This window comes from Lagenorhynchus albirostris, chromosome 4, assembly GCF_949774975.1.
Source record: "Lagenorhynchus albirostris chromosome 4, mLagAlb1.1, whole genome shotgun sequence".
NCBI lineage: Eukaryota > Metazoa > Chordata > Mammalia > Artiodactyla > Delphinidae > Lagenorhynchus > Lagenorhynchus albirostris.
Window position 1 is genome coordinate 135,092,447 of NC_083098.1, and position 17,474 is coordinate 135,109,920.

Below are 17,474 nucleotides of genomic sequence, written 5' to 3' on the forward strand. Positions count from 1 at the left end.
TCTGCCGTGGCGAGTTCCTCTTTTCAGGTCGGGGCGCTGAGTTGAAGTGTCGTTTAAGCCAAACACTGGTAGTGTCTCCGTCATCTGTTCCCACTTTACTTCCCACTTGGCTGCCTGCTAGGAGGGAGGAACACTTTGTCTTGTACTGATAGTGACCAGGTGTGTGTATGTGTGTGTGTGTGTATGTGTATGTGTGTGTGTGTATACTGATAGTGACCAGGGGTGTGTGTGTGTGTACTGAGTGACCAGGTGTGTGTGTGTGTGTGTGTACTGAGTGACCAGGTGTGTGTGGGTGTGTATGTGTACTGATAGTGACCAGGTATGTGTGTACTGATAGTGACCAGGTGTGTGTGTACTGATAGTGACCAGGTGTGTGTGTGTACTGAGTGACCAGGTGTGTGTGTGTGTGTGTACTGAGTGACCAGGTGTGTGTGTGTACTGATAGTGACCAGGTGTGTGTGTGTGTGTGTGTGTACTGATAGTGACCAGGTGTGTGTGTGTGTGTGTACTGAGTGACCAGGTGTGTGTGTGTGTGTGTGTACTGAGTGACCAGGTGTGTGTGTGTACTGATAGTGACCAGGTTTTGTGTGTGTGTGTGTGTGTGTGTGTGTACTGATAGTGACCAGGTTGTGTGTGTGTGTGTGTGTGTGTTCTGCCACTAAAGCTGATTTCACACATTCCTTGGAATTGAGGTTATTATTATAGATAAAATTACAGATTTATGTTAGTTCATGCGCTTTAAGTGTTTTCAGTGGGGGAATTGATTTTCTGTGAAGGGAGCTAGATTTTCTGTACTTCTGGGTGAAAGCGACTTTTTAATAATGGAAGAAATCACGACTGGCAGTGAGTCACCTCTTAAAGGCTGCAATGATTGGGGAAGAAGCCCCGCCCACGCCGCTGCGATCTGTGGTGGTGCTGTGCAGGGCTCTACTGAATGAGTTTAATTAATTAAGCTTCTCAGCTGGCCTGGGGCCACTCAGTTCTGCTCCTGTCTGCAGCCCTGGCGTGCCCGGATCCCTTGGCCTCACACAGTACAGTGTTGCTTTTTAAGGGACTGGCTTCAGTCACCACAGGGAGCCTCCTTCCAGGAATTCGCCCAGCAAGATCAGATGGGGAGAAGTCACTTTTCTCCTGCTAGGCCTCTGGCCTGCCGTCTGGATCGGAGGCACTACGGGGTTCCCCTGGTGGGGCGGTGAGAGGGAGGGGGGAGGTGTTTGGTGAGGCCGGGGCCGAGCTGGGTGACGCCTGGCCTCTACGTTGACCTCCCTTCCACCCACAAGCAGCAGGTCCCTCACGGTTGCGCTGCCAGGCGAAGCGCACACAGATCTCAAGAGCTTGTCCCCCACTGGCCTGGAAGCCTCTGCGCCTGGCGAAAGCTTCCTCGGGTGTGGAGACCAGTCCCGTCCTTCCTGTCCTGGATTGTCCTGGTCTCCTCTTCCTTTCCAGTCTTTGGGAGTTTTTAATTCACCCTCCTCAGTCTCGAGCAACCCTCGCTGCTGGAGGAGGAGTGAGCCATTTATTTTCCCACTGGTGTTGGGACTCGTCCTGGCTGTGGCTTAGGAAGGAGGATCCACGTGCCTTTCAAAACTCTGGTTGGTGGTCATTCTTCCTGAGGAGATTCTCGCCACTCAGGCTTTTTATATAAACATTAAAAAAACCCAGACCTATGAGAAGAGACAAATGAATGCCTCAGGATATACTCTGCATGTTGGGCACACGTTCTTCGGAGTATAATCGGAGCGCCAGGGCCCCCTTTGTCTACACGTGCCATCTGTGTGATCGTGTCTGCTTTAAGAGGTGGTTATTGGATGCAGTTGCTTTTCTAGGAGAGTTATGGTTCGGTTTATGAAAAGAGAGTTCCCTTAAATCCCAAGCTGTAGCTTGTTTAAAACACGACTGGATCTGCCAGGGTGAATCCGCGTAAAGCTCCTCTGTCCCGGCACGAGCTCCAAGTGCAGCTCTTCCTGTGCGTGTGTAGGGAGGGGGTGCCTGGCACCCGGGGCTTCAGTCACTGTCACTCCCTAATCTCTCTCCTCTTGCTGTCTGCGTGTTCTTGCCAGTGCTCTGTGAAGAACTGCCGCACAGCCTTCCACGTGACCTGTGCTTTCGACCGGGGCCTGGAGATGAAGACCATCTTGGCCGAGAACGACGAAGTCAAGTTCAAGTCCTACTGCCCGAAGCACAGCTCACATCGCAAGCCCGACGAGAGCCTCGGTGAGGGGGCCGCTCGGGAGAACGGGGCCCCTGAGTGCCCCCCCCGGGATCCGCTGGAGCCCTTTGGCAGCCTTGAGCAGAATCAGGAGGAGGCCCACCGGGTGAGTGTCCGGAAGCAAAAGCTGCAGCAGCTGGAGGATGAGTTCTACACCTTCGTCAACCTGCTGGATGTTGCCAGGGCCCTGCGGCTGCCCGAGGAGGTCGTGGATTTCCTGTACCAGTACTGGAAGTTGAAGAGGAAGGTCAACTTCAACAAGCCCCTGATCACCCCAAAGAAGGACGAAGAGGACAATCTCGCGAAGCGGGAGCAGGATGTCTTGTTCAGGAGGCTGCAGCTGTTCACGCACCTGCGGCAGGACCTGGAGAGGGTAATGGTCGACACTGACACCTTGTGGTGACGTAGAGAAGAAGATTGCAAAGAGGCGACCGCTTGCCCAGAGCAAGGAGGGGTAGCCAGTGCATTTCCTCTCAGACCCTTGTACATACTTCAGCATGAGGTTGTGTTGGTTGAATCTATCTATGGGCTGGTAAACTCACTGTGCACACACACAAGACGGCCACAGAGCCGGGGGAGCCTCTCTGATTCAAACACTTCCTTGTTAGTTCTTACTGTTCTTCTGGAAGATCAAATGGGGTGTGTCTTCCCCTCCCCGCCCCCCTTCATTCTAGAGCTAGAGGGAACTGAGCCCCCCGGGAGGATGCCCAAGGGGTGGGCTCAGAACTGTTTACAAACTGAGTTAGAAAACCAGAGTGGATTTAATTAACAGTGAGGGGGTGGGGCGGGCCGAGGTAGGGCAGTCTCTCGTTGAACCTGGGGAAACACTTTCTAGGTGCTGGTCACGGGCTCATTGAGGAGAGGGAAGCACTGCCTCTCTGACCCAGCTCCGCCTCTTGCCTGACGGCGGGGGCCTTCCCAGTACAGTCGCCGAGCAGAGCAGGCTGTGGGTGCTGATGTGTGGGCATGAGCTGCCATGCACATGCATATCTGTTCCCCAGGTACTCCGGCAGTGAGGTGCTAAGTCATCACTCAGGCTGTGTACATGTTGTATGTGCATGTGTGTCTGTGTCCGTGTGTGTCTGTGTGCTGTGTCTAGAGTGGGCGTGGGGCAGGGCTCCTGGTGCACAGGGGCCTCCGATCTGACCCGGGGAGCCCCCCGTCCCACGCGGCGCGCTTCGAACGCCCTCACCACTGGATTGGCCCACGTGGTGGCCCGTGGCTGCCTGGAGCCTCGGCTGGTGGCACCTTCCTGCAGCCGTTGGCTGGTTGGCGTCTCACCCATTCTCCAGTACCTCTGGAGTCCCAGTCTGGACCTCCCTTCCGGCTACAGGCATAACTCTAGGAGCGGGCTGGCTTTCCCCCAGGGCCGCCGCCTCCCTGCAGGTAGTCTCTGACTGAAGCTTGCTAGTCGGCGATGTGTCTTAGAGCGCTTTCTCGCGTCAGCGCCCCCGACTGCCCCGACCGCCGACAGTGATTCAATTCATTAGTGCACAGATGGAACTGAGGCTTCGGGCCCAACGCAGCCCGTGCTGAAAGGCACCTAAGTGGCCTGAAACGGTTAACGCGTCTCCCCCAAGCGCCTGACTTATTAATGGGGCCTGTGGTTCACCTGCCTGGGAGAGAATCTGACTCAGAGGTGATTTGCAGCGGGAGTGTAGGCAAAGAATAGGGACAGGGGAGAAGTATGGGCCCGCAAGACCGAGCTCTCACAGAGACCTGCACTGCCCTGGTAGAGAAGGCGTAGCAGTGAGAGTGTTTGTAAGTGTTCCTTAGAAGAGACCCTTTGAGCACCTGACAGTGCGGCTGCTTGTGACGCCCCTTCCAGGCACCAGGTTAAGATTCCGGATTCAGGCGGGTTCAGGCGGAGGCCAGGCGGGAAGAGGGTGTGTGAGGCTCTTGTGCTCCTGTGCCCCCCCACCCCCACCCCGGTGGTGAGTGTAAAGAAGACCTCGCCTCTCAACCACATGTACGTGTGGCCTTTTTGTTAGAGATGAGAAAGGGATTCAGAAGGGAGAAGCTCGAATCCTGGTGAGAAGCCTTATCCCAACCTGACAACTGCTGTACTTGGGGCGCATGAGCTTTGGAGTCAGATAGTCCTCAGGAGGGAGGACGGAAAGTCTCATGTTCGGACTGTGTTTGTCTCGCAATCACCACAAAATAAAAGTGTAGAAAATGCTTGTGGTGTACTAACTCTTTTCTGTACTTAAGTTACTCAGATTAACACGCACTTACGATTAAATTCTAAACATTTTTTTTTTTTTTGGAGTCATCACTGTTGCGTTTTAAGTAGAATGATGCCAATGATGTATGAGAAACAGGGAATAAATCAGGATTTTTGTGTGTGTGGTATTACTTATATTTACTTTATTAAAGAGTCTAAGAGATTTGAGGGCATTTAGCGTCAGTCTGAAACGGGCTTATTAAAATGAAAAATGTGTTTTCCAGAATGTTCCACGAGGCCTGCGATGGTGGAGGCTTTAAAAAGTGGAAATCTTGGCCGCCGTGCCCCAGGGTGCACAGTTATTTGTGATTATAAACAAGAAGTGTATTAGGCCAAAGACTCATCAGGGCAGGGGTGACAGTAAGAATAAATCATAAGTCTGTTTTTCAAGTAACTTAAAGTCCAGCCCAGTTCACACAACAGCATTTCGTAGCAGGTTAATATGTGGGACTGTGATCAAGGCGTGTGGTCACTTCAGAACTGACAAGTGAGTACCCTTCATTAGAGAGGCAGCCAACTCTCTGAGTGATAACGGTAGTGGCTCTTTCCTGCAGATATACACTGTGGGGCATTTTGCACACCCGGGTTCCAGTTCTGGATCAGAAAGTTAGATGACAGGAATGGACTCAGGTGGGTTTGGGAACCTGAAGACATGATTGCCGATATATGGCAGGTGCCATGCCAAGTTCCCAGGGCTGCCACTTCACTCTGGTGGGATTCCTTTCCCCCAAACATTGTCTTCTAAAGGATGCAATAAACATGAGTTCAGCAAATGAGTACTTGCTCAGATAAAAAAAAAAAACATGCTACCTCTGCACTCCTGCCTGGGGCATCGAAAGGGGTCAGGTCCCGGGGGACCATTTTACTCAACATTTGGTGGAATGGTCACCTCTTGACAGTCTGACAGAGGCTACAGTTGTCCCCGAACAAGAGGCATGTTAAGCTTTAGTGTTGCAAGCAGTGTTTGGGATTCAGGAAAACTTGAGGTCCTTATCGAGTTCCTGAGGGCAGTGGTTCTCAGCACGTGGTCCTCAACCAGCAGCAACGTGACCTGCAGGTTTTTGGATCCCACCTCTGACTCCAGAAACGGTGGGGTGGGGAGGCCAGCATTCTGTGTTTTAGGGCCCCTACGTGTTTGTTTGGGAACCACTGCTTTTGGGGAAAGCCTGACTCTTGGGTTTAACGTGGTATGAGGGTGGCAGCCGAGGGCTGGTGGTTTTGCCTACCACCTCGCGGGCAATTGGGAGAAGATGAAGCGGGGGGTCGGGGGTGGGCGGGAGGTTAGGTCTAGCAGTCTAGCAGTGTACAGGAAGGGCCAAGCAGGGTGTGTGTTGAGGACAGAGCCTCAGTTCAGCTCTACATACAGGGGCTGCTTACGGAAGTTGCCCTTCAGGGTGTTCTGTGCATGAGAGAGGTAAGGTTTAGGGCACTCACTATACTAATGTGGTCAGCCGGCCTGGTTTATTCAGGGGCTGATTTGCTCCAATTGAAAACCCCGACCTTTGCTTCTTGGGGTCACAGCTAGATGTCTCGTATCAGAAATCATGGGGAATGGAAATGGAGAATTTCCCACTTAACAGCCAGGGTGGAAATCTTTCCTGGGGGAAGTGAAGACACCAAAATTAAATTTGAGTAATAATACGAAGTTCAGGTTCTCTGGCTCTGCTCTTTCCATTGACAATTTTAAGTAAAAAACGATGTATCTCTTTTGTACCTCTGACTTGAATAGGAGAGTAACCTTGTCCACTCCTAGGATGTCAGAGAGTTTGTTTCCATTTCCTATTTCCACAAGTTGGATTCCCTGTCTTAATGTAAAAACCGTTCTGTATGTTTTCCAGTTGTTTTGAGCCTGTGATAAGGATCTAGGTTCGGCCTCTTCCTCTTTTTGACCTTCTACTCTTAATCTCCCCTGGGTGGAGCAATATTTATCAAAGAGGGTTGCCTAATTAGCTACCTCCATCCCCAAACTGTTCAGAATTCTCATAAAGGACACCTACTTCCTGGCCTGAGGGTGTGTGGCTGTCAGAGAAAGAATGTGCTTTAACCAGGGTGAATGACACTGAAGTAAGATTTACTTTGAGACAGGAAGAGTGATTTTATTCTCAGTTCTTTAAGATAATTTTTATTTTTATCAAGAAGTGTTAGGAAGATCCTAAACAGATAGTGAATAGGTTAGGATCAAGAGAAGCCTGACTTGGTGGTCCTGCTTTAGGCCAGGAAATTATACCACTTACAACGTGAGCAATGCAAATGTGAAAGCCAGCTGACCTGTTCCTCTTAATGCCTTGTGTCCTCTTGGAAAGGAGGCTGCCTTGAACACAGCTGGGGAAGAACAGCTGGAATTGTTAGGGTTCTTTAGGGGTGGCGTATCTGTACATAAGCCAAAATGCAGGGCTGTGTGTGTCGCTTGTTGCCACTCTCGCTGCCAAAAGGTTAGTGATCTTGGGGGAAGGTGGCAGGAGAAGGGATAGCCCAAGCGTTAGGAGAGTGCAGTCATACCTTTGGTGTAGGAGCTGATGGGGATACGCAGTCCCTGTTTTCAGTCTTGCCACTGAGCTTACTGGGGTGGTCTTGTCCACATCTTCCTGAAGAAAGGTTTATTAATTGTGTTATCTGCTGTGTTGCATTTGACGTTTGTGTTTTCAGGCCCATGCCGTCTAATCAGGTCTTACCAGTAGGTTTTAGGACTGAGAGATGTAAGGGGGTTTATTGATTAAGTCATTAAAATTTGATTCTGTATTGGCTGATCACAGGTGGCTTTGAAAATGGGGAACAAATTTAAGTGTTGATTGCTTACTACTGGTGAATGAGCATCTGCATGCAGTTCCCCAGTGGTCGCACATCAGATGCAAAGCGGAGCTCCTAGTGCTGGGGTCTTCTCGGTTACTGACCGATGAATCGAGAAGAGGGCAGTTTCAGTTTTTCAGGTGGTGATACAGAAAGCTGGCCTTGGGAGGCTGAGCTAGCAAGTCAATGGCAAAGCAAGAAGGATGTTCCCTAGGTGTTCACACGCTGTAGGAACACAGCGGCCTGTAAGTTCCAAGGTAATTCAGAGAGTTCAGTGTCAACAAAAGAAGTTTACTTGGATTCCTGGTGACTACTTGGCCTTCTAGTGAGCCCTGTGTGGGGACATTGTTTGTGAGGGGCTTCTCCCTCTGATGGCCCTTGACCCTAATGCTATCTAGTTCCATCTTCAGAAGATGCTTAATAAAGTGCAGCAGAGGTGGCTTCTGAACTGCTCTGAAGCCTCTGACGATAGAATTCATGGGAAGAGGATACTGAAGGGGTGATAAGCAGAGTCCTGTGGCAAGAGCTGGCATGTTTGGACTTGGACACCGATGGGCGTCTGTCTCTTCGCCAGGAGGAGCCTGTGGCCAGGTGTGGTGCAGGGGCAGGACCTCCTCTGGCAGCCTCTTTTGTGCTGCTACCCACCTTGAGGGGTATATGCAGAATACTTGTTAGCACCCCCAAAGGGAGGCTTAGAGATTAGCTAAAATGTTTAAAGTACATTTGGATATCAAAAGTCACTCAAGGACCTAGTAGGACAAATTTTTCTCAGGTAAAGAGGAAAAAAACAAAAAAACACCAAAGTCCTGTTATAATGTATTGCTTACTTAGAATCTTTATTCTCTACGTTCTAGGTTCGGAACCTCACTTACATGGTGACCCGCAGGGAAAAGATTAAACGATCTGTGTGCAAAGTCCAGGAACAGATATTCAATCTTTACACTAAGCTTTTGGAGCAAGAAAGAGTTTCAGGTATGCATTAAGCCCCGGTAGGTCAAACAATAGGGCAGGGGTTTGTAAGCCCTCTGTTAAGGGAAAAAAATGCTAGTTTCTTTAATTTTCTTTTCTACTGTAGAAGAATCAAAGAAGCAAAGGCTTTTGTTGTTGAAGAAAATCTTTAGGCATTCGAGGCGCCATGGTCTAGAGGAGAGGGCTATGAACTGGGCCTCATGTGTGGGTCAAATCCTATATTGGCTACTTAAAGGCTCAACACAAGCAAGTCTTAAGTTTTCCAAGTCTCCCTCGTTTCCTCACATGTAACGTGAGGATGAGATCTCCAGCTACCTCCTGGGAACAACTGTGAGACTCGAAAAGAGTAACTTACATATTGCAAGGCACTTGATAAATGTAAAGTATCCTGGGGATACCTAGAAAGGTTTATAATTATCTAGCCTTTGGATCTACCTGTAACATATGGTAAATATATCTTAAGACTGTGTACTTAAGGCACATATCCATGTTGATGCAGCATTCACAGTGGATTATTTTGGTGTAGTTGGAGTTTTGAATACTTTCGAGATTCAGCACAACATATTTATTTAGTGCTGCCTATGTTGCACTGCTCTGGCAAAGAGAAAAAGAAAACTAAGACATGGACTTCCCCCACCTCCGGAGAACACCTCCGGAGAAGACTTTGAGATCAAGTGCATAGGAGGGCAAGTTGTTTAACCTCTCCGGGACTCTGTTGGTCTGTAAGAGGTTTGGTCCAGAATCCTGCCCTCTGAAGTGCTTTTCCGCCCTAGCGTTCCGTGATCAGAAGCCCCAGAAAGCAGGCGTTATAAGGATTTCAGAGGAGGAAGAGTCTGTCGAGTGCGGATCGGGCAGAACCATGACCCACGAGCAGGCGGGTCTTAGGGGACCTCGTGTCTGCTGCCCTTTGAAGTTGGAGCAGCAGTGTCTGCACTGCTTGCCTTTCGTGCAGAGTCCACCGGCTTACTCTCCTTCTGCTTCTGCGGCTTTTCGTCTCTGTAGATTAGGAAACACAGATACAACAAAGAAGTTGTTATAACCTATTATGTTGAAATCCACATTCTGGGTTTACCTAAAACTAACTGGATGTGTGTGACTAGAGGCAAACTGGTCAGCCGAACAAAGAAGAGAGGAAAGAGCTTGGGGAGTTTTAAATGATATTCTTGACGTGTGTTACATTGTTCTGATAGCATTAACGTATTAATAATATCATCCTAGGTAATTTCCTTCCCAAGAGTAAATATTTCCCAGATATATCAAGTGTTCTATCGTCAGCTAGACTTTAGAGCTGTCAAACTTTTAAAATAGATTTTTCTGAGTTAGGGTATCGCAAGTACAAGCAGTTTGACTCAGATTCTTTAAGGTGAACTTCTGTCTCTTCATTATTCCTACTTGAATGCAGATAAAATAGGGGACCTGTTTTCTCCCTTGCCCGTGGTGTGTCCTTGTGTAAACAGCAGCCCCCCACCCCCACCCCAAGGCTGTCTGGTGCGGATCACCCGGCCTCCAGCTGCAGAGGCCGAGCTGCTGCCGCCCAGGATCATTAGTGCAGGTTGTGTCTGTGGAGCTTTGCCAGTGGAGGGCTTTCTGTGACTCTTGTTAAAAGTCCTTACGTAATGAGTGATTACCTATGAAAATAAGCTGTAAAGAACGTTTTCATCTGATTTCACTTGAGTCGTTTTTCATGGTTATTGCAGGCAGTTTTTTTTTTCCCCCCCTTGTATTTCGCGGCTGAGGTTTTTTGGTAAGTGGTTGAGCTTCTTAACAAGGTTAGGAAGTGTTTTGTGTAACAGATGTAATGCAGATCTACGTTCAGAAGTCCTACTGCTGTTCCAGAACAGGAAAAGGGGTCCTCGCCACCCTCTGAGGAATGACCCACACTAGGTATGACGGGTTGGAAGCAGTGGTAATCTTCCTGTGAACTGCCCCAGGGAATGAAGTGGAAACCCCTTGGGATGCCTTTTTTCTCCTTCCAGTTTGAGACTTTCAGTTGTGTCGTTCGTGCCTCACACAGATCTATCTACCTTGTAAGAGAGATGATTCCGAGGGAGGCAGAGATGGCCCCACGGTTTAAACTGTCCCGTGGTTCCGAGACTGGGCAGGGCCCTTCTGCTGGATGAGTGTCCTCAGTGGAGACGATACTTATGAGAGTCAGAGGCCCTTCAGAGACACGGATCCCAAGTCAGGAGAGAAATCAGAGCTTGGAAAATAGCCCCTCTTACCTTCCTATTTTCCCACATTAGGTGACTGCATAAAAGAAAGAATACGTGTGGCGTGACGGTTGACCCTGAGTTTGATTATTGAGAAAGCAGCCATTTCTAAACCAGCAGATTGTAAACACCCTCCCCTACGGTCATGATAAGTTTACGTTTAGAGTTGCTAGCTCTGTTCTGTTTACATGCAGTGTCCGTTTCCGCTCAGCAGTTAAACTCTCACATGGGCTCCTGCCTGCTACTCTGGGGGGGGAACCTTGTTTTCCTGGTGGTTCATAACTCAGGAAACATGAAAACTGCTCTTTGTAGGCGCCCTGGAGGCTCTTGCAGGAACGTGGTCCTTCGGATGAACTCTAGTATGTTACGAATTCACCCTGTCGTTTTCAAACTGAGGGTTACAGTTTATTACCGGGTCGTGAGATGAATTTAGCAGGTCATCACTAGCATTAAAACAAGTGAAATAGAACAGAAACTGTCACAGTGCCTATCAGGCCATGAGGCTAATGTGATTGCAGGAAAAGTGAGCTTTACTGGGTCACATCGTGAAACTTAGTTCTTACTGTGATTTGCCTCAGAAATGTTTGAAAAACACCAATTTAACTTATCCTTGTGTTGGATGGCAGTTCAGTTTAATTCCACAAATGGGTTTTACATATGAGAGTAAACAGATGTACGCTGTGTCAAGAATGATTTCAAACACCTTCCTTTATTCATTTCACAATTGACGTGTATTTATCCTCATCATAGCCATGTAGCCCTGTGAGGGTGTAGATAATTTGGAGAAAGAACCTTAAAAGCCCCAGTCCCCCCAGCCCCCCCACCCTCACCCCCCACCCCCACCCCCCCACCCCCGTCTGTAGGCGTGGCAGGTGGCAGCTCTTGGCAGGCGCTGCTCTGAGACCGGGTGGAAGCAGTGCTTGCCTCACCGCAGACGGATTCCGCAGTGAATCCCATTTGAAAATCAGATCAGTTATTTTGTTTGACGGAAAATGTATTCCTTGAAAAGACATTGTTTCATGAAAAAGTACATGAACTTAAGCTGTTTTAGAAAATAGAGGATATTGAGTATTCAGATTTCACGGCAGGTAATACCTTTACTATAAAAACCGAACTTTTACGAAGTGGGTGGCTGTGTGTTTGACTGCTGGGTGGGAAGGCCCTGCTGAGGGTCTGGAATTTTATTGTTCTGGATTTGCCTCTGCTGTAGCTTTCCTTGACGTGTGGTTTTTGTGTTCGTAGGTGCGCCGCCTTCTTCTTCCTCCTCGTCACTGGAAAACATGCTTCTGTTTAACAGCCCTTCTGTGGGCCCCGATGCCCCCAAGATAGAGGACTTGAAGTGGCATTCTGCATTCTTCAGGAAGCAAATGGGTACTTCCTTGGTTCACTCGATGAAAAAGCCCCATAAGCGAGATCCATTGCAGAACAGTGCTGGGAGTGAAGGCAAAACCCTGCTAAAGCAGCCAGACCTGGGCAGCAGAAGGGAGGGGATGGTGGTCCCAGAGAGCTTTTTGAGTTTTGAAAAGACCTTTGCAGAAGCACGTCTCATATCAGCACAACAGAAAAACGGTGTGGTGGTGCCAGACCACGGGAGCAGAAGAGACCATCGTTTTCATTGTGATCTTGGTAAGGGAGACTTGAAGGACAGACCTTTCAGACAGAGTCACAAGCCTCTCAGGTCCACAGACGTGTCCCAGAGGCACGTGGACAACACAAGAGCTGCCACCTCCCCTGGAGTGGGGCAGTCAGCACCCGGCACGAGGAAAGAGATGGTGCCCAAGTGCAACGGCTCCCTAATCAAAGTAAACTATAACCAGACTGCAGTCAAAGTGCCTACAACACCTGCCAGCCCAGTGAAGAACTGGGGAGGATTCCGGATTCCAAAGAAGGGGGAACGGCAGCAGCAGGGAGAGGCCCACGAGGGGGCCTGCCACCAGCACTCAGACTACCCCTATTTGGGCTTAGGCCGAGTTCCAGCCAAGGAGAGGGCAAAGAGCAAGTTGAAATCTGACAACGAGAATGACGGGTACGTCCCTGATGTAGAGATGAGTGACTCAGAGAGCGAGGCATCAGAAAAGAAATGTATACATGCCAGCAGCACCATTAACAGGAGGACAGACATTATCAGGAGAAGCATTTTGGCCTCTTGATGAAGCAGAGATGGCTTGGGAGCACCACGGGCTTGTCACGGGGTAGGCGAGAGTTCAGACACGGGGGACGAGCAGAAACCCGTCACTCCTGAGCTGCACAAACACATTTACTTGCAATTCAGATTGAATCTTTTTTTTTGAGTCATTTATAAATCATTGTTGTGAGAAGAAGTGTGTTATTTGCAACTTGTTGAGGAAACACAAGAGTTAGATTGTAACCGTAAGACACTGCTAAGACTAGAGGCTGAATTAAACACTAAAATAAGAATGGATGAATTAAGTTTCTAAAGAGGGCAAGGCTTTTAAATAAGCCTCATGAGTTTTTACTGCCCTCTGTATTCTTCCCAAAGCACAAACTCTTGGTTACCTGAATATACAGAATCGGATATGGTTCTTGAGAAACGCTCACGTACCATTTAATGGCCCATAAAACTTATTTTCTAGGACTGTGGTGGATCTTGAAATCATATTTATACTTTGGCCCACAAGGCTGTTTTTGTTGCATTATAGTATACGGGCAGTAGCTCTGAAGCTTCAGTAACTCTAGGGAATTCATGTGTAAATATAGCAGATGAGGGAAGAGAAAATTTAAAAGTCATTACTGGAAGATCTGAAGGGACAGGGTAGAGCCGCTGGAGCTTGGAGATTTAGGGTAAATGTAAGCAAGGCCCTGCTGCCGGAAGCCCTTGAATGTGTTGTGGATATAGGGCTGGTGGAGGGTGAAGCCATTACAAAGTTCCATCTGTGAGAAAGGGCAGTTGAGGTCCCGTCTTTACCAGTCCTTTTGACCTTTCTCTTCCCTAACCACTGCCTTTTGGGCCAGCTTGGGCTTTCGCTGGCCATTGGCAAAAACTGGCCATCTGGCTTCCAACAATATAATGGCTATTCAAGTTCAAGTGATGATGAACTTCCAGACTCTGGTGACTCATATTTCCCAGAGCCGACCACTAGTGCATATGTTGGGGAATCCGGCCTTCCAACATGAACAGATTCCTTTAAAAAAAAAAAAAAAAAAAAAACAAGAAAAACGAAACAAAAAAAAAGCAAAATAGGTTATATTTAAAAAAAAATAGAAAGGCAATAAGTTGCGATAACCTCTTACCATTGATTGACCAAGGTTATACAGGAAAGAGATTGAAGTGTAATAGGTTTTCTGGAGTCAGAGTTCTAAGCTCTAGTTCGTAACTTGGACTTTCTAATTGCAAACGGCAATAACTAGTAAGTTATCAGCAATAATAAATTTAGCATTAAATTTGAGTACAATGTTCTGTTTCTGCACTCGCTGCAGTGCATTATGTATTAAGACAGTGGATAGTGTTAAGGTCCTGTTAATTTTTTTTTGGAATTCAATGTAGTTGTGAATCAAACTTAAGGAAAGTTTAAGTAGCAATGAGATTTAGAGTTATGGGCACTTGGAACAAGCCCAACTTCCCCTAAATTATCCTTTAGTTTGTTAATATCAGTATTCAGATTCCTGATTCATTTATACATTTGTTTCCATGTGGCAGGGACATTCTGATACTTAATGAGTAATGCTTTGAGTTCTGTAGTTACCTTTCAAGTCTTCCGGACGATTGTCAACAAGGAAAAAGGCTTATTGAATTCCATCTTGCTATGCAAGTTTTATCAGATGATCAAATAGTAGATCTGATACATCCCCATTGTATGTATGACATTTTCAAAACAAGTCTTAACTTTTCGAATACATTTTAGTAGCTAATTCAGGGGAGGGGAAAGAATGACCCAGGTTTTTAGATTGACTATTTTTGAGCTATGGGGCTCATTTTTCAAAGACTGTTGTCCAGATAAACTGTTGCTACAGATACTAGAAGTTTCTTATGAATCCAAGTTGTACATTAACTCGGCATAATTTAAAAATCTCTCTTTTTTTTTTTTTTTTGCATATGAGCAAAAAACCTTTTGCTGGATACAGGAGAAGGTGGACTCGATTTACAGTTATCTTTTGACCACAGCAACAGCTCTGGGTGAGAGTAGAATATATAGAGGGATAATTTGTCAAGCCATAAAAAGAAAATCTAAATTAATTCTAGTAAGCGTATGACCTCTCACCATTATAAGAGGTACCAGATTCATTTGCACTATTAGGAATGCTAGTTTTGTGCAAAAATAATGCCTTACCTGTTTTTTCCCCACATTTAGGTTGAAAAGCTTTCAAACGTTCCAAGTTATGCTGAACCAAAAACAAAACAAAACAAAAAATAAAAATAAAAAAAAAAAACCCACACAAGAACTAAACACCCAAAAACAAAAAGCCCACACTTTTAATTCCTGCTTTGAAATGCAAATGGTACAGAGCTCAGCTTCTCTGGCACAGTGTAAGGATAGCTCTGTGAGTGGGTGAGTTTCATGTCCTGCTGGGAACTCTGTACGTGGCCGCATGAGCGCCAACCAGCCAGCCGAACCTGCCCACCTGCACTCTGAGTACGGAACCATTTGCCTTCTTTTCTCCTTCTCCTCCTTCTTTTTCTTTCTTTTTTTTTTTTTTTAAAGCTTTACCTATCTTTCCTTGTGCATCCTGACCAAGAAATATCTTTGATTATGATCAATGTATTATGTCAAAATGTAGGCTAGTTAAACTTTTGTAAAGTTGCCTGGAATGTCATTTGTTAGGTTATAAACACAAAATCTAAATGAAGGGTTATATGTGTTGTGTACAAATCTTAATTATTTTGAAATGGACAAACTTGTCATTACATTTGTAACCTTGTACAGAGGATTTTTCACTATGTGCCTAGCTTGGTGTCCATTCAGCTAAAGTTGAAAAAAAAAAAGGTGCATGAAGAGTTAAAAATCAGAATTAAACAAAGTATATGTAGAGATGACTATTTTATATTACATGGCCCAATCCTGTATTTATTTCTACCCCCTTTTTGAAAGTATTTATAAAACTAGTTGAGGACAGCTGTATTTTTTTGTTGAACTATTTAGTAGAATTTGTGCCTTTTTGTCTGTATGTGAATAAATGCTGTACATTTTGCAGTACATTTTAGAGTGTCTTGAAATCTGGTTTTGCTAAATATTTAGATGTATATGACTTAGCTGCATATGTATGTGATGTCTCACATGATGGTACATGTCGACAGTCTCACAGCTTAGATCAGGAACGCAAACTGCAGGGAACATGACCAAGACTGTGGAAGAGCACAGATTCACTAGGCTGCTTTCTGGCTCAACTTTGATGGTGAGACACTGATATATGATAATGGTTTGATTTTAGTGTTCCCCACCTGGAGTTCTTTCCAGAATACAGTTTTAGAGCTGAAAACAACCAGTTGAAGCAACTTACACGTTAGGGTTGGAGACACCTGGGTTTAGAGGCTGAAGTACAGTTCACCAGCCGTGTGACCTTTGCCAAGTCACCTAACCTTTATAAGCCTCAAGTTTCCCTTCTGTGAAAGGACAGTGACATCCTACTATCTTCCTGGGGTTGCTGTGCTATTTAAAGCAAGCTCATAGAGCATCTCATAGAAAGCACGTAGTAGGCATTTGGTAAATGTTTGGCTATTATTCTTATGATTAGGAACAAGACATTGACTTCTTCAACATAATGTTGACTGATAAGCCTTCTGAGGCAAAAAAAATGTTATTTCTGAATGACAGGGAGACTGTGCTTATAAGACTCTTAAAAAATAATTTTCAAAGGGCGCAGTTTCATTAAATGCATTCTTTTGATCACAGAATTCTGGAACATTAGGGCAAAGAAGAGGTATCTCTATTCTACAGAGAAGACATGTCCAAGATCATAGCATTAGGCATTGGCGGGACCGGGCCAAGGCCCTAGTTCTAATTTCTAGTTTGGTGTTCTCCCTGCCTGAAGCAGGCTTTACTCAACCCCTACATGCAGGCATTAGCATATAATGAAATGCACCTTTGTGCTGGGAACAGCAAAAGCCGGGAGGGTTACATATTCTCATGTAGATTACAACGTACAGGAGTCACAACAGGGTAGCGGTACAGCGTCCCTAATTTACAATTTTTGTAAAAATTTGGCCAGTTTTTTAAAACATGAGTTGTTCATACATTTGGCTAAAAGCTTGTTTATTTCTCCTTGTTCCTCCTTAGTGACTATTCACTTCCACATAGCTTGCTCTGAGTAAGACCCCAGAGAGAAATAACTGTGATTCTTCCTACAAGGTCTGAAGTTGAATAACCACGATAGTTCTCTAGGGAAATTAAGTCCCCAGGAGCCAGAGGATAGGGCCTATTGCTGGCAGTTCTGCAACATGTGATGGGAAACGTGGCACCAGGGACTCGTGTATGTGTTTTTAGCCAGATCACTTAGAAAATGGTTTCTACCTTTGAAACATTCGCCGTCTGCAGCAAACTTCGCGATTAACTTCAAGGTTGAAATCTTCAATATGATTTCCCTTCAGTGCTCAGAACTGCCTTAGATGACGTGCTCCAGTCCGGGGCAGAATAGACCTTTGATTGAAAAAGAGGGTAAAAGCAAATCTGTTATCTACTTCCTTGACTTTGACCATTCCCTGTGCTGCTAAGTTTGATGCTGCTGCAATCTAGCTTTTCCTGAGTTCTGGTGGACTGCTTGTTGGGCGTGTCCTCTTTGATGTATGCAGGTGCTTGGGATTTTGGAACTCATCCTTTTCTATGTCCTGCCTTAAGAGAATGCCATCCAAGCCTGGAACCTGTTCTTATTTCTTCAACTCCTGTAGCCAAATGCTGATCTAGATCTATGTATTATACGTAATATCTCTTCAGCAACTTTTGCTTCTCTTAATCCCACTACCGCTTGCCATACAGTGTTCAAGCCTCCTCATTTCTTGCCTGGATTATCACAGCAGCCTCTTACCTGGTTTCCTTGGTTCAAGTCTTGCTGAAATCAATCACTGCTCCCAGTTAGCTGCGGTCTTGCCAGCGCTATCTCCGTAGTGATAACTTCCACAATA

The 17,474-nt window shown here is 46.4% G+C and overlaps 1 protein-coding gene and 1 long non-coding RNA gene across 8 annotated transcripts in view; one reads left to right on the forward strand and one right to left on the reverse strand.

Annotated features, from left to right (window-relative positions):
• JADE1 (jade family PHD finger 1) overlaps positions 1–15,552 on the forward strand; it is a 195,737-nt gene extending 180,185 nt beyond the window's left edge. For 6 of the 7 annotated variants that reach the window (XM_060148709.1, XM_060148708.1, XM_060148714.1 and 3 more), the window contains 4 exons: positions 2,061–2,582; positions 8,075–8,192; positions 11,642–12,425; positions 14,710–15,552. In XM_060148709.1, the coding sequence (XP_060004692.1) occupies positions 2,061–2,582; positions 8,075–8,192; positions 11,642–12,425; positions 14,710–14,911 (1,626 nt within the window). In that variant the 3' untranslated portion in view covers positions 14,912–15,552. Of the gene's footprint in view, positions 1–2,060; positions 2,583–8,074; positions 8,193–11,641 lie in introns of all 7 variants that reach the window. The other variant, XM_060148713.1, reaches the window with a different exon arrangement.
• Positions 6,627–17,437, reverse strand: LOC132520033 (uncharacterized). Its single transcript, XR_009540414.1, has 3 exons — positions 17,378–17,437; positions 16,867–16,992; positions 6,627–9,185 (listed from the first exon to the last, which is right to left on the reverse strand). It is a non-coding gene; the product is annotated as an uncharacterized LOC132520033 (long non-coding RNA).
• Positions 17,438–17,474: the final 37 nt, after the last annotated feature.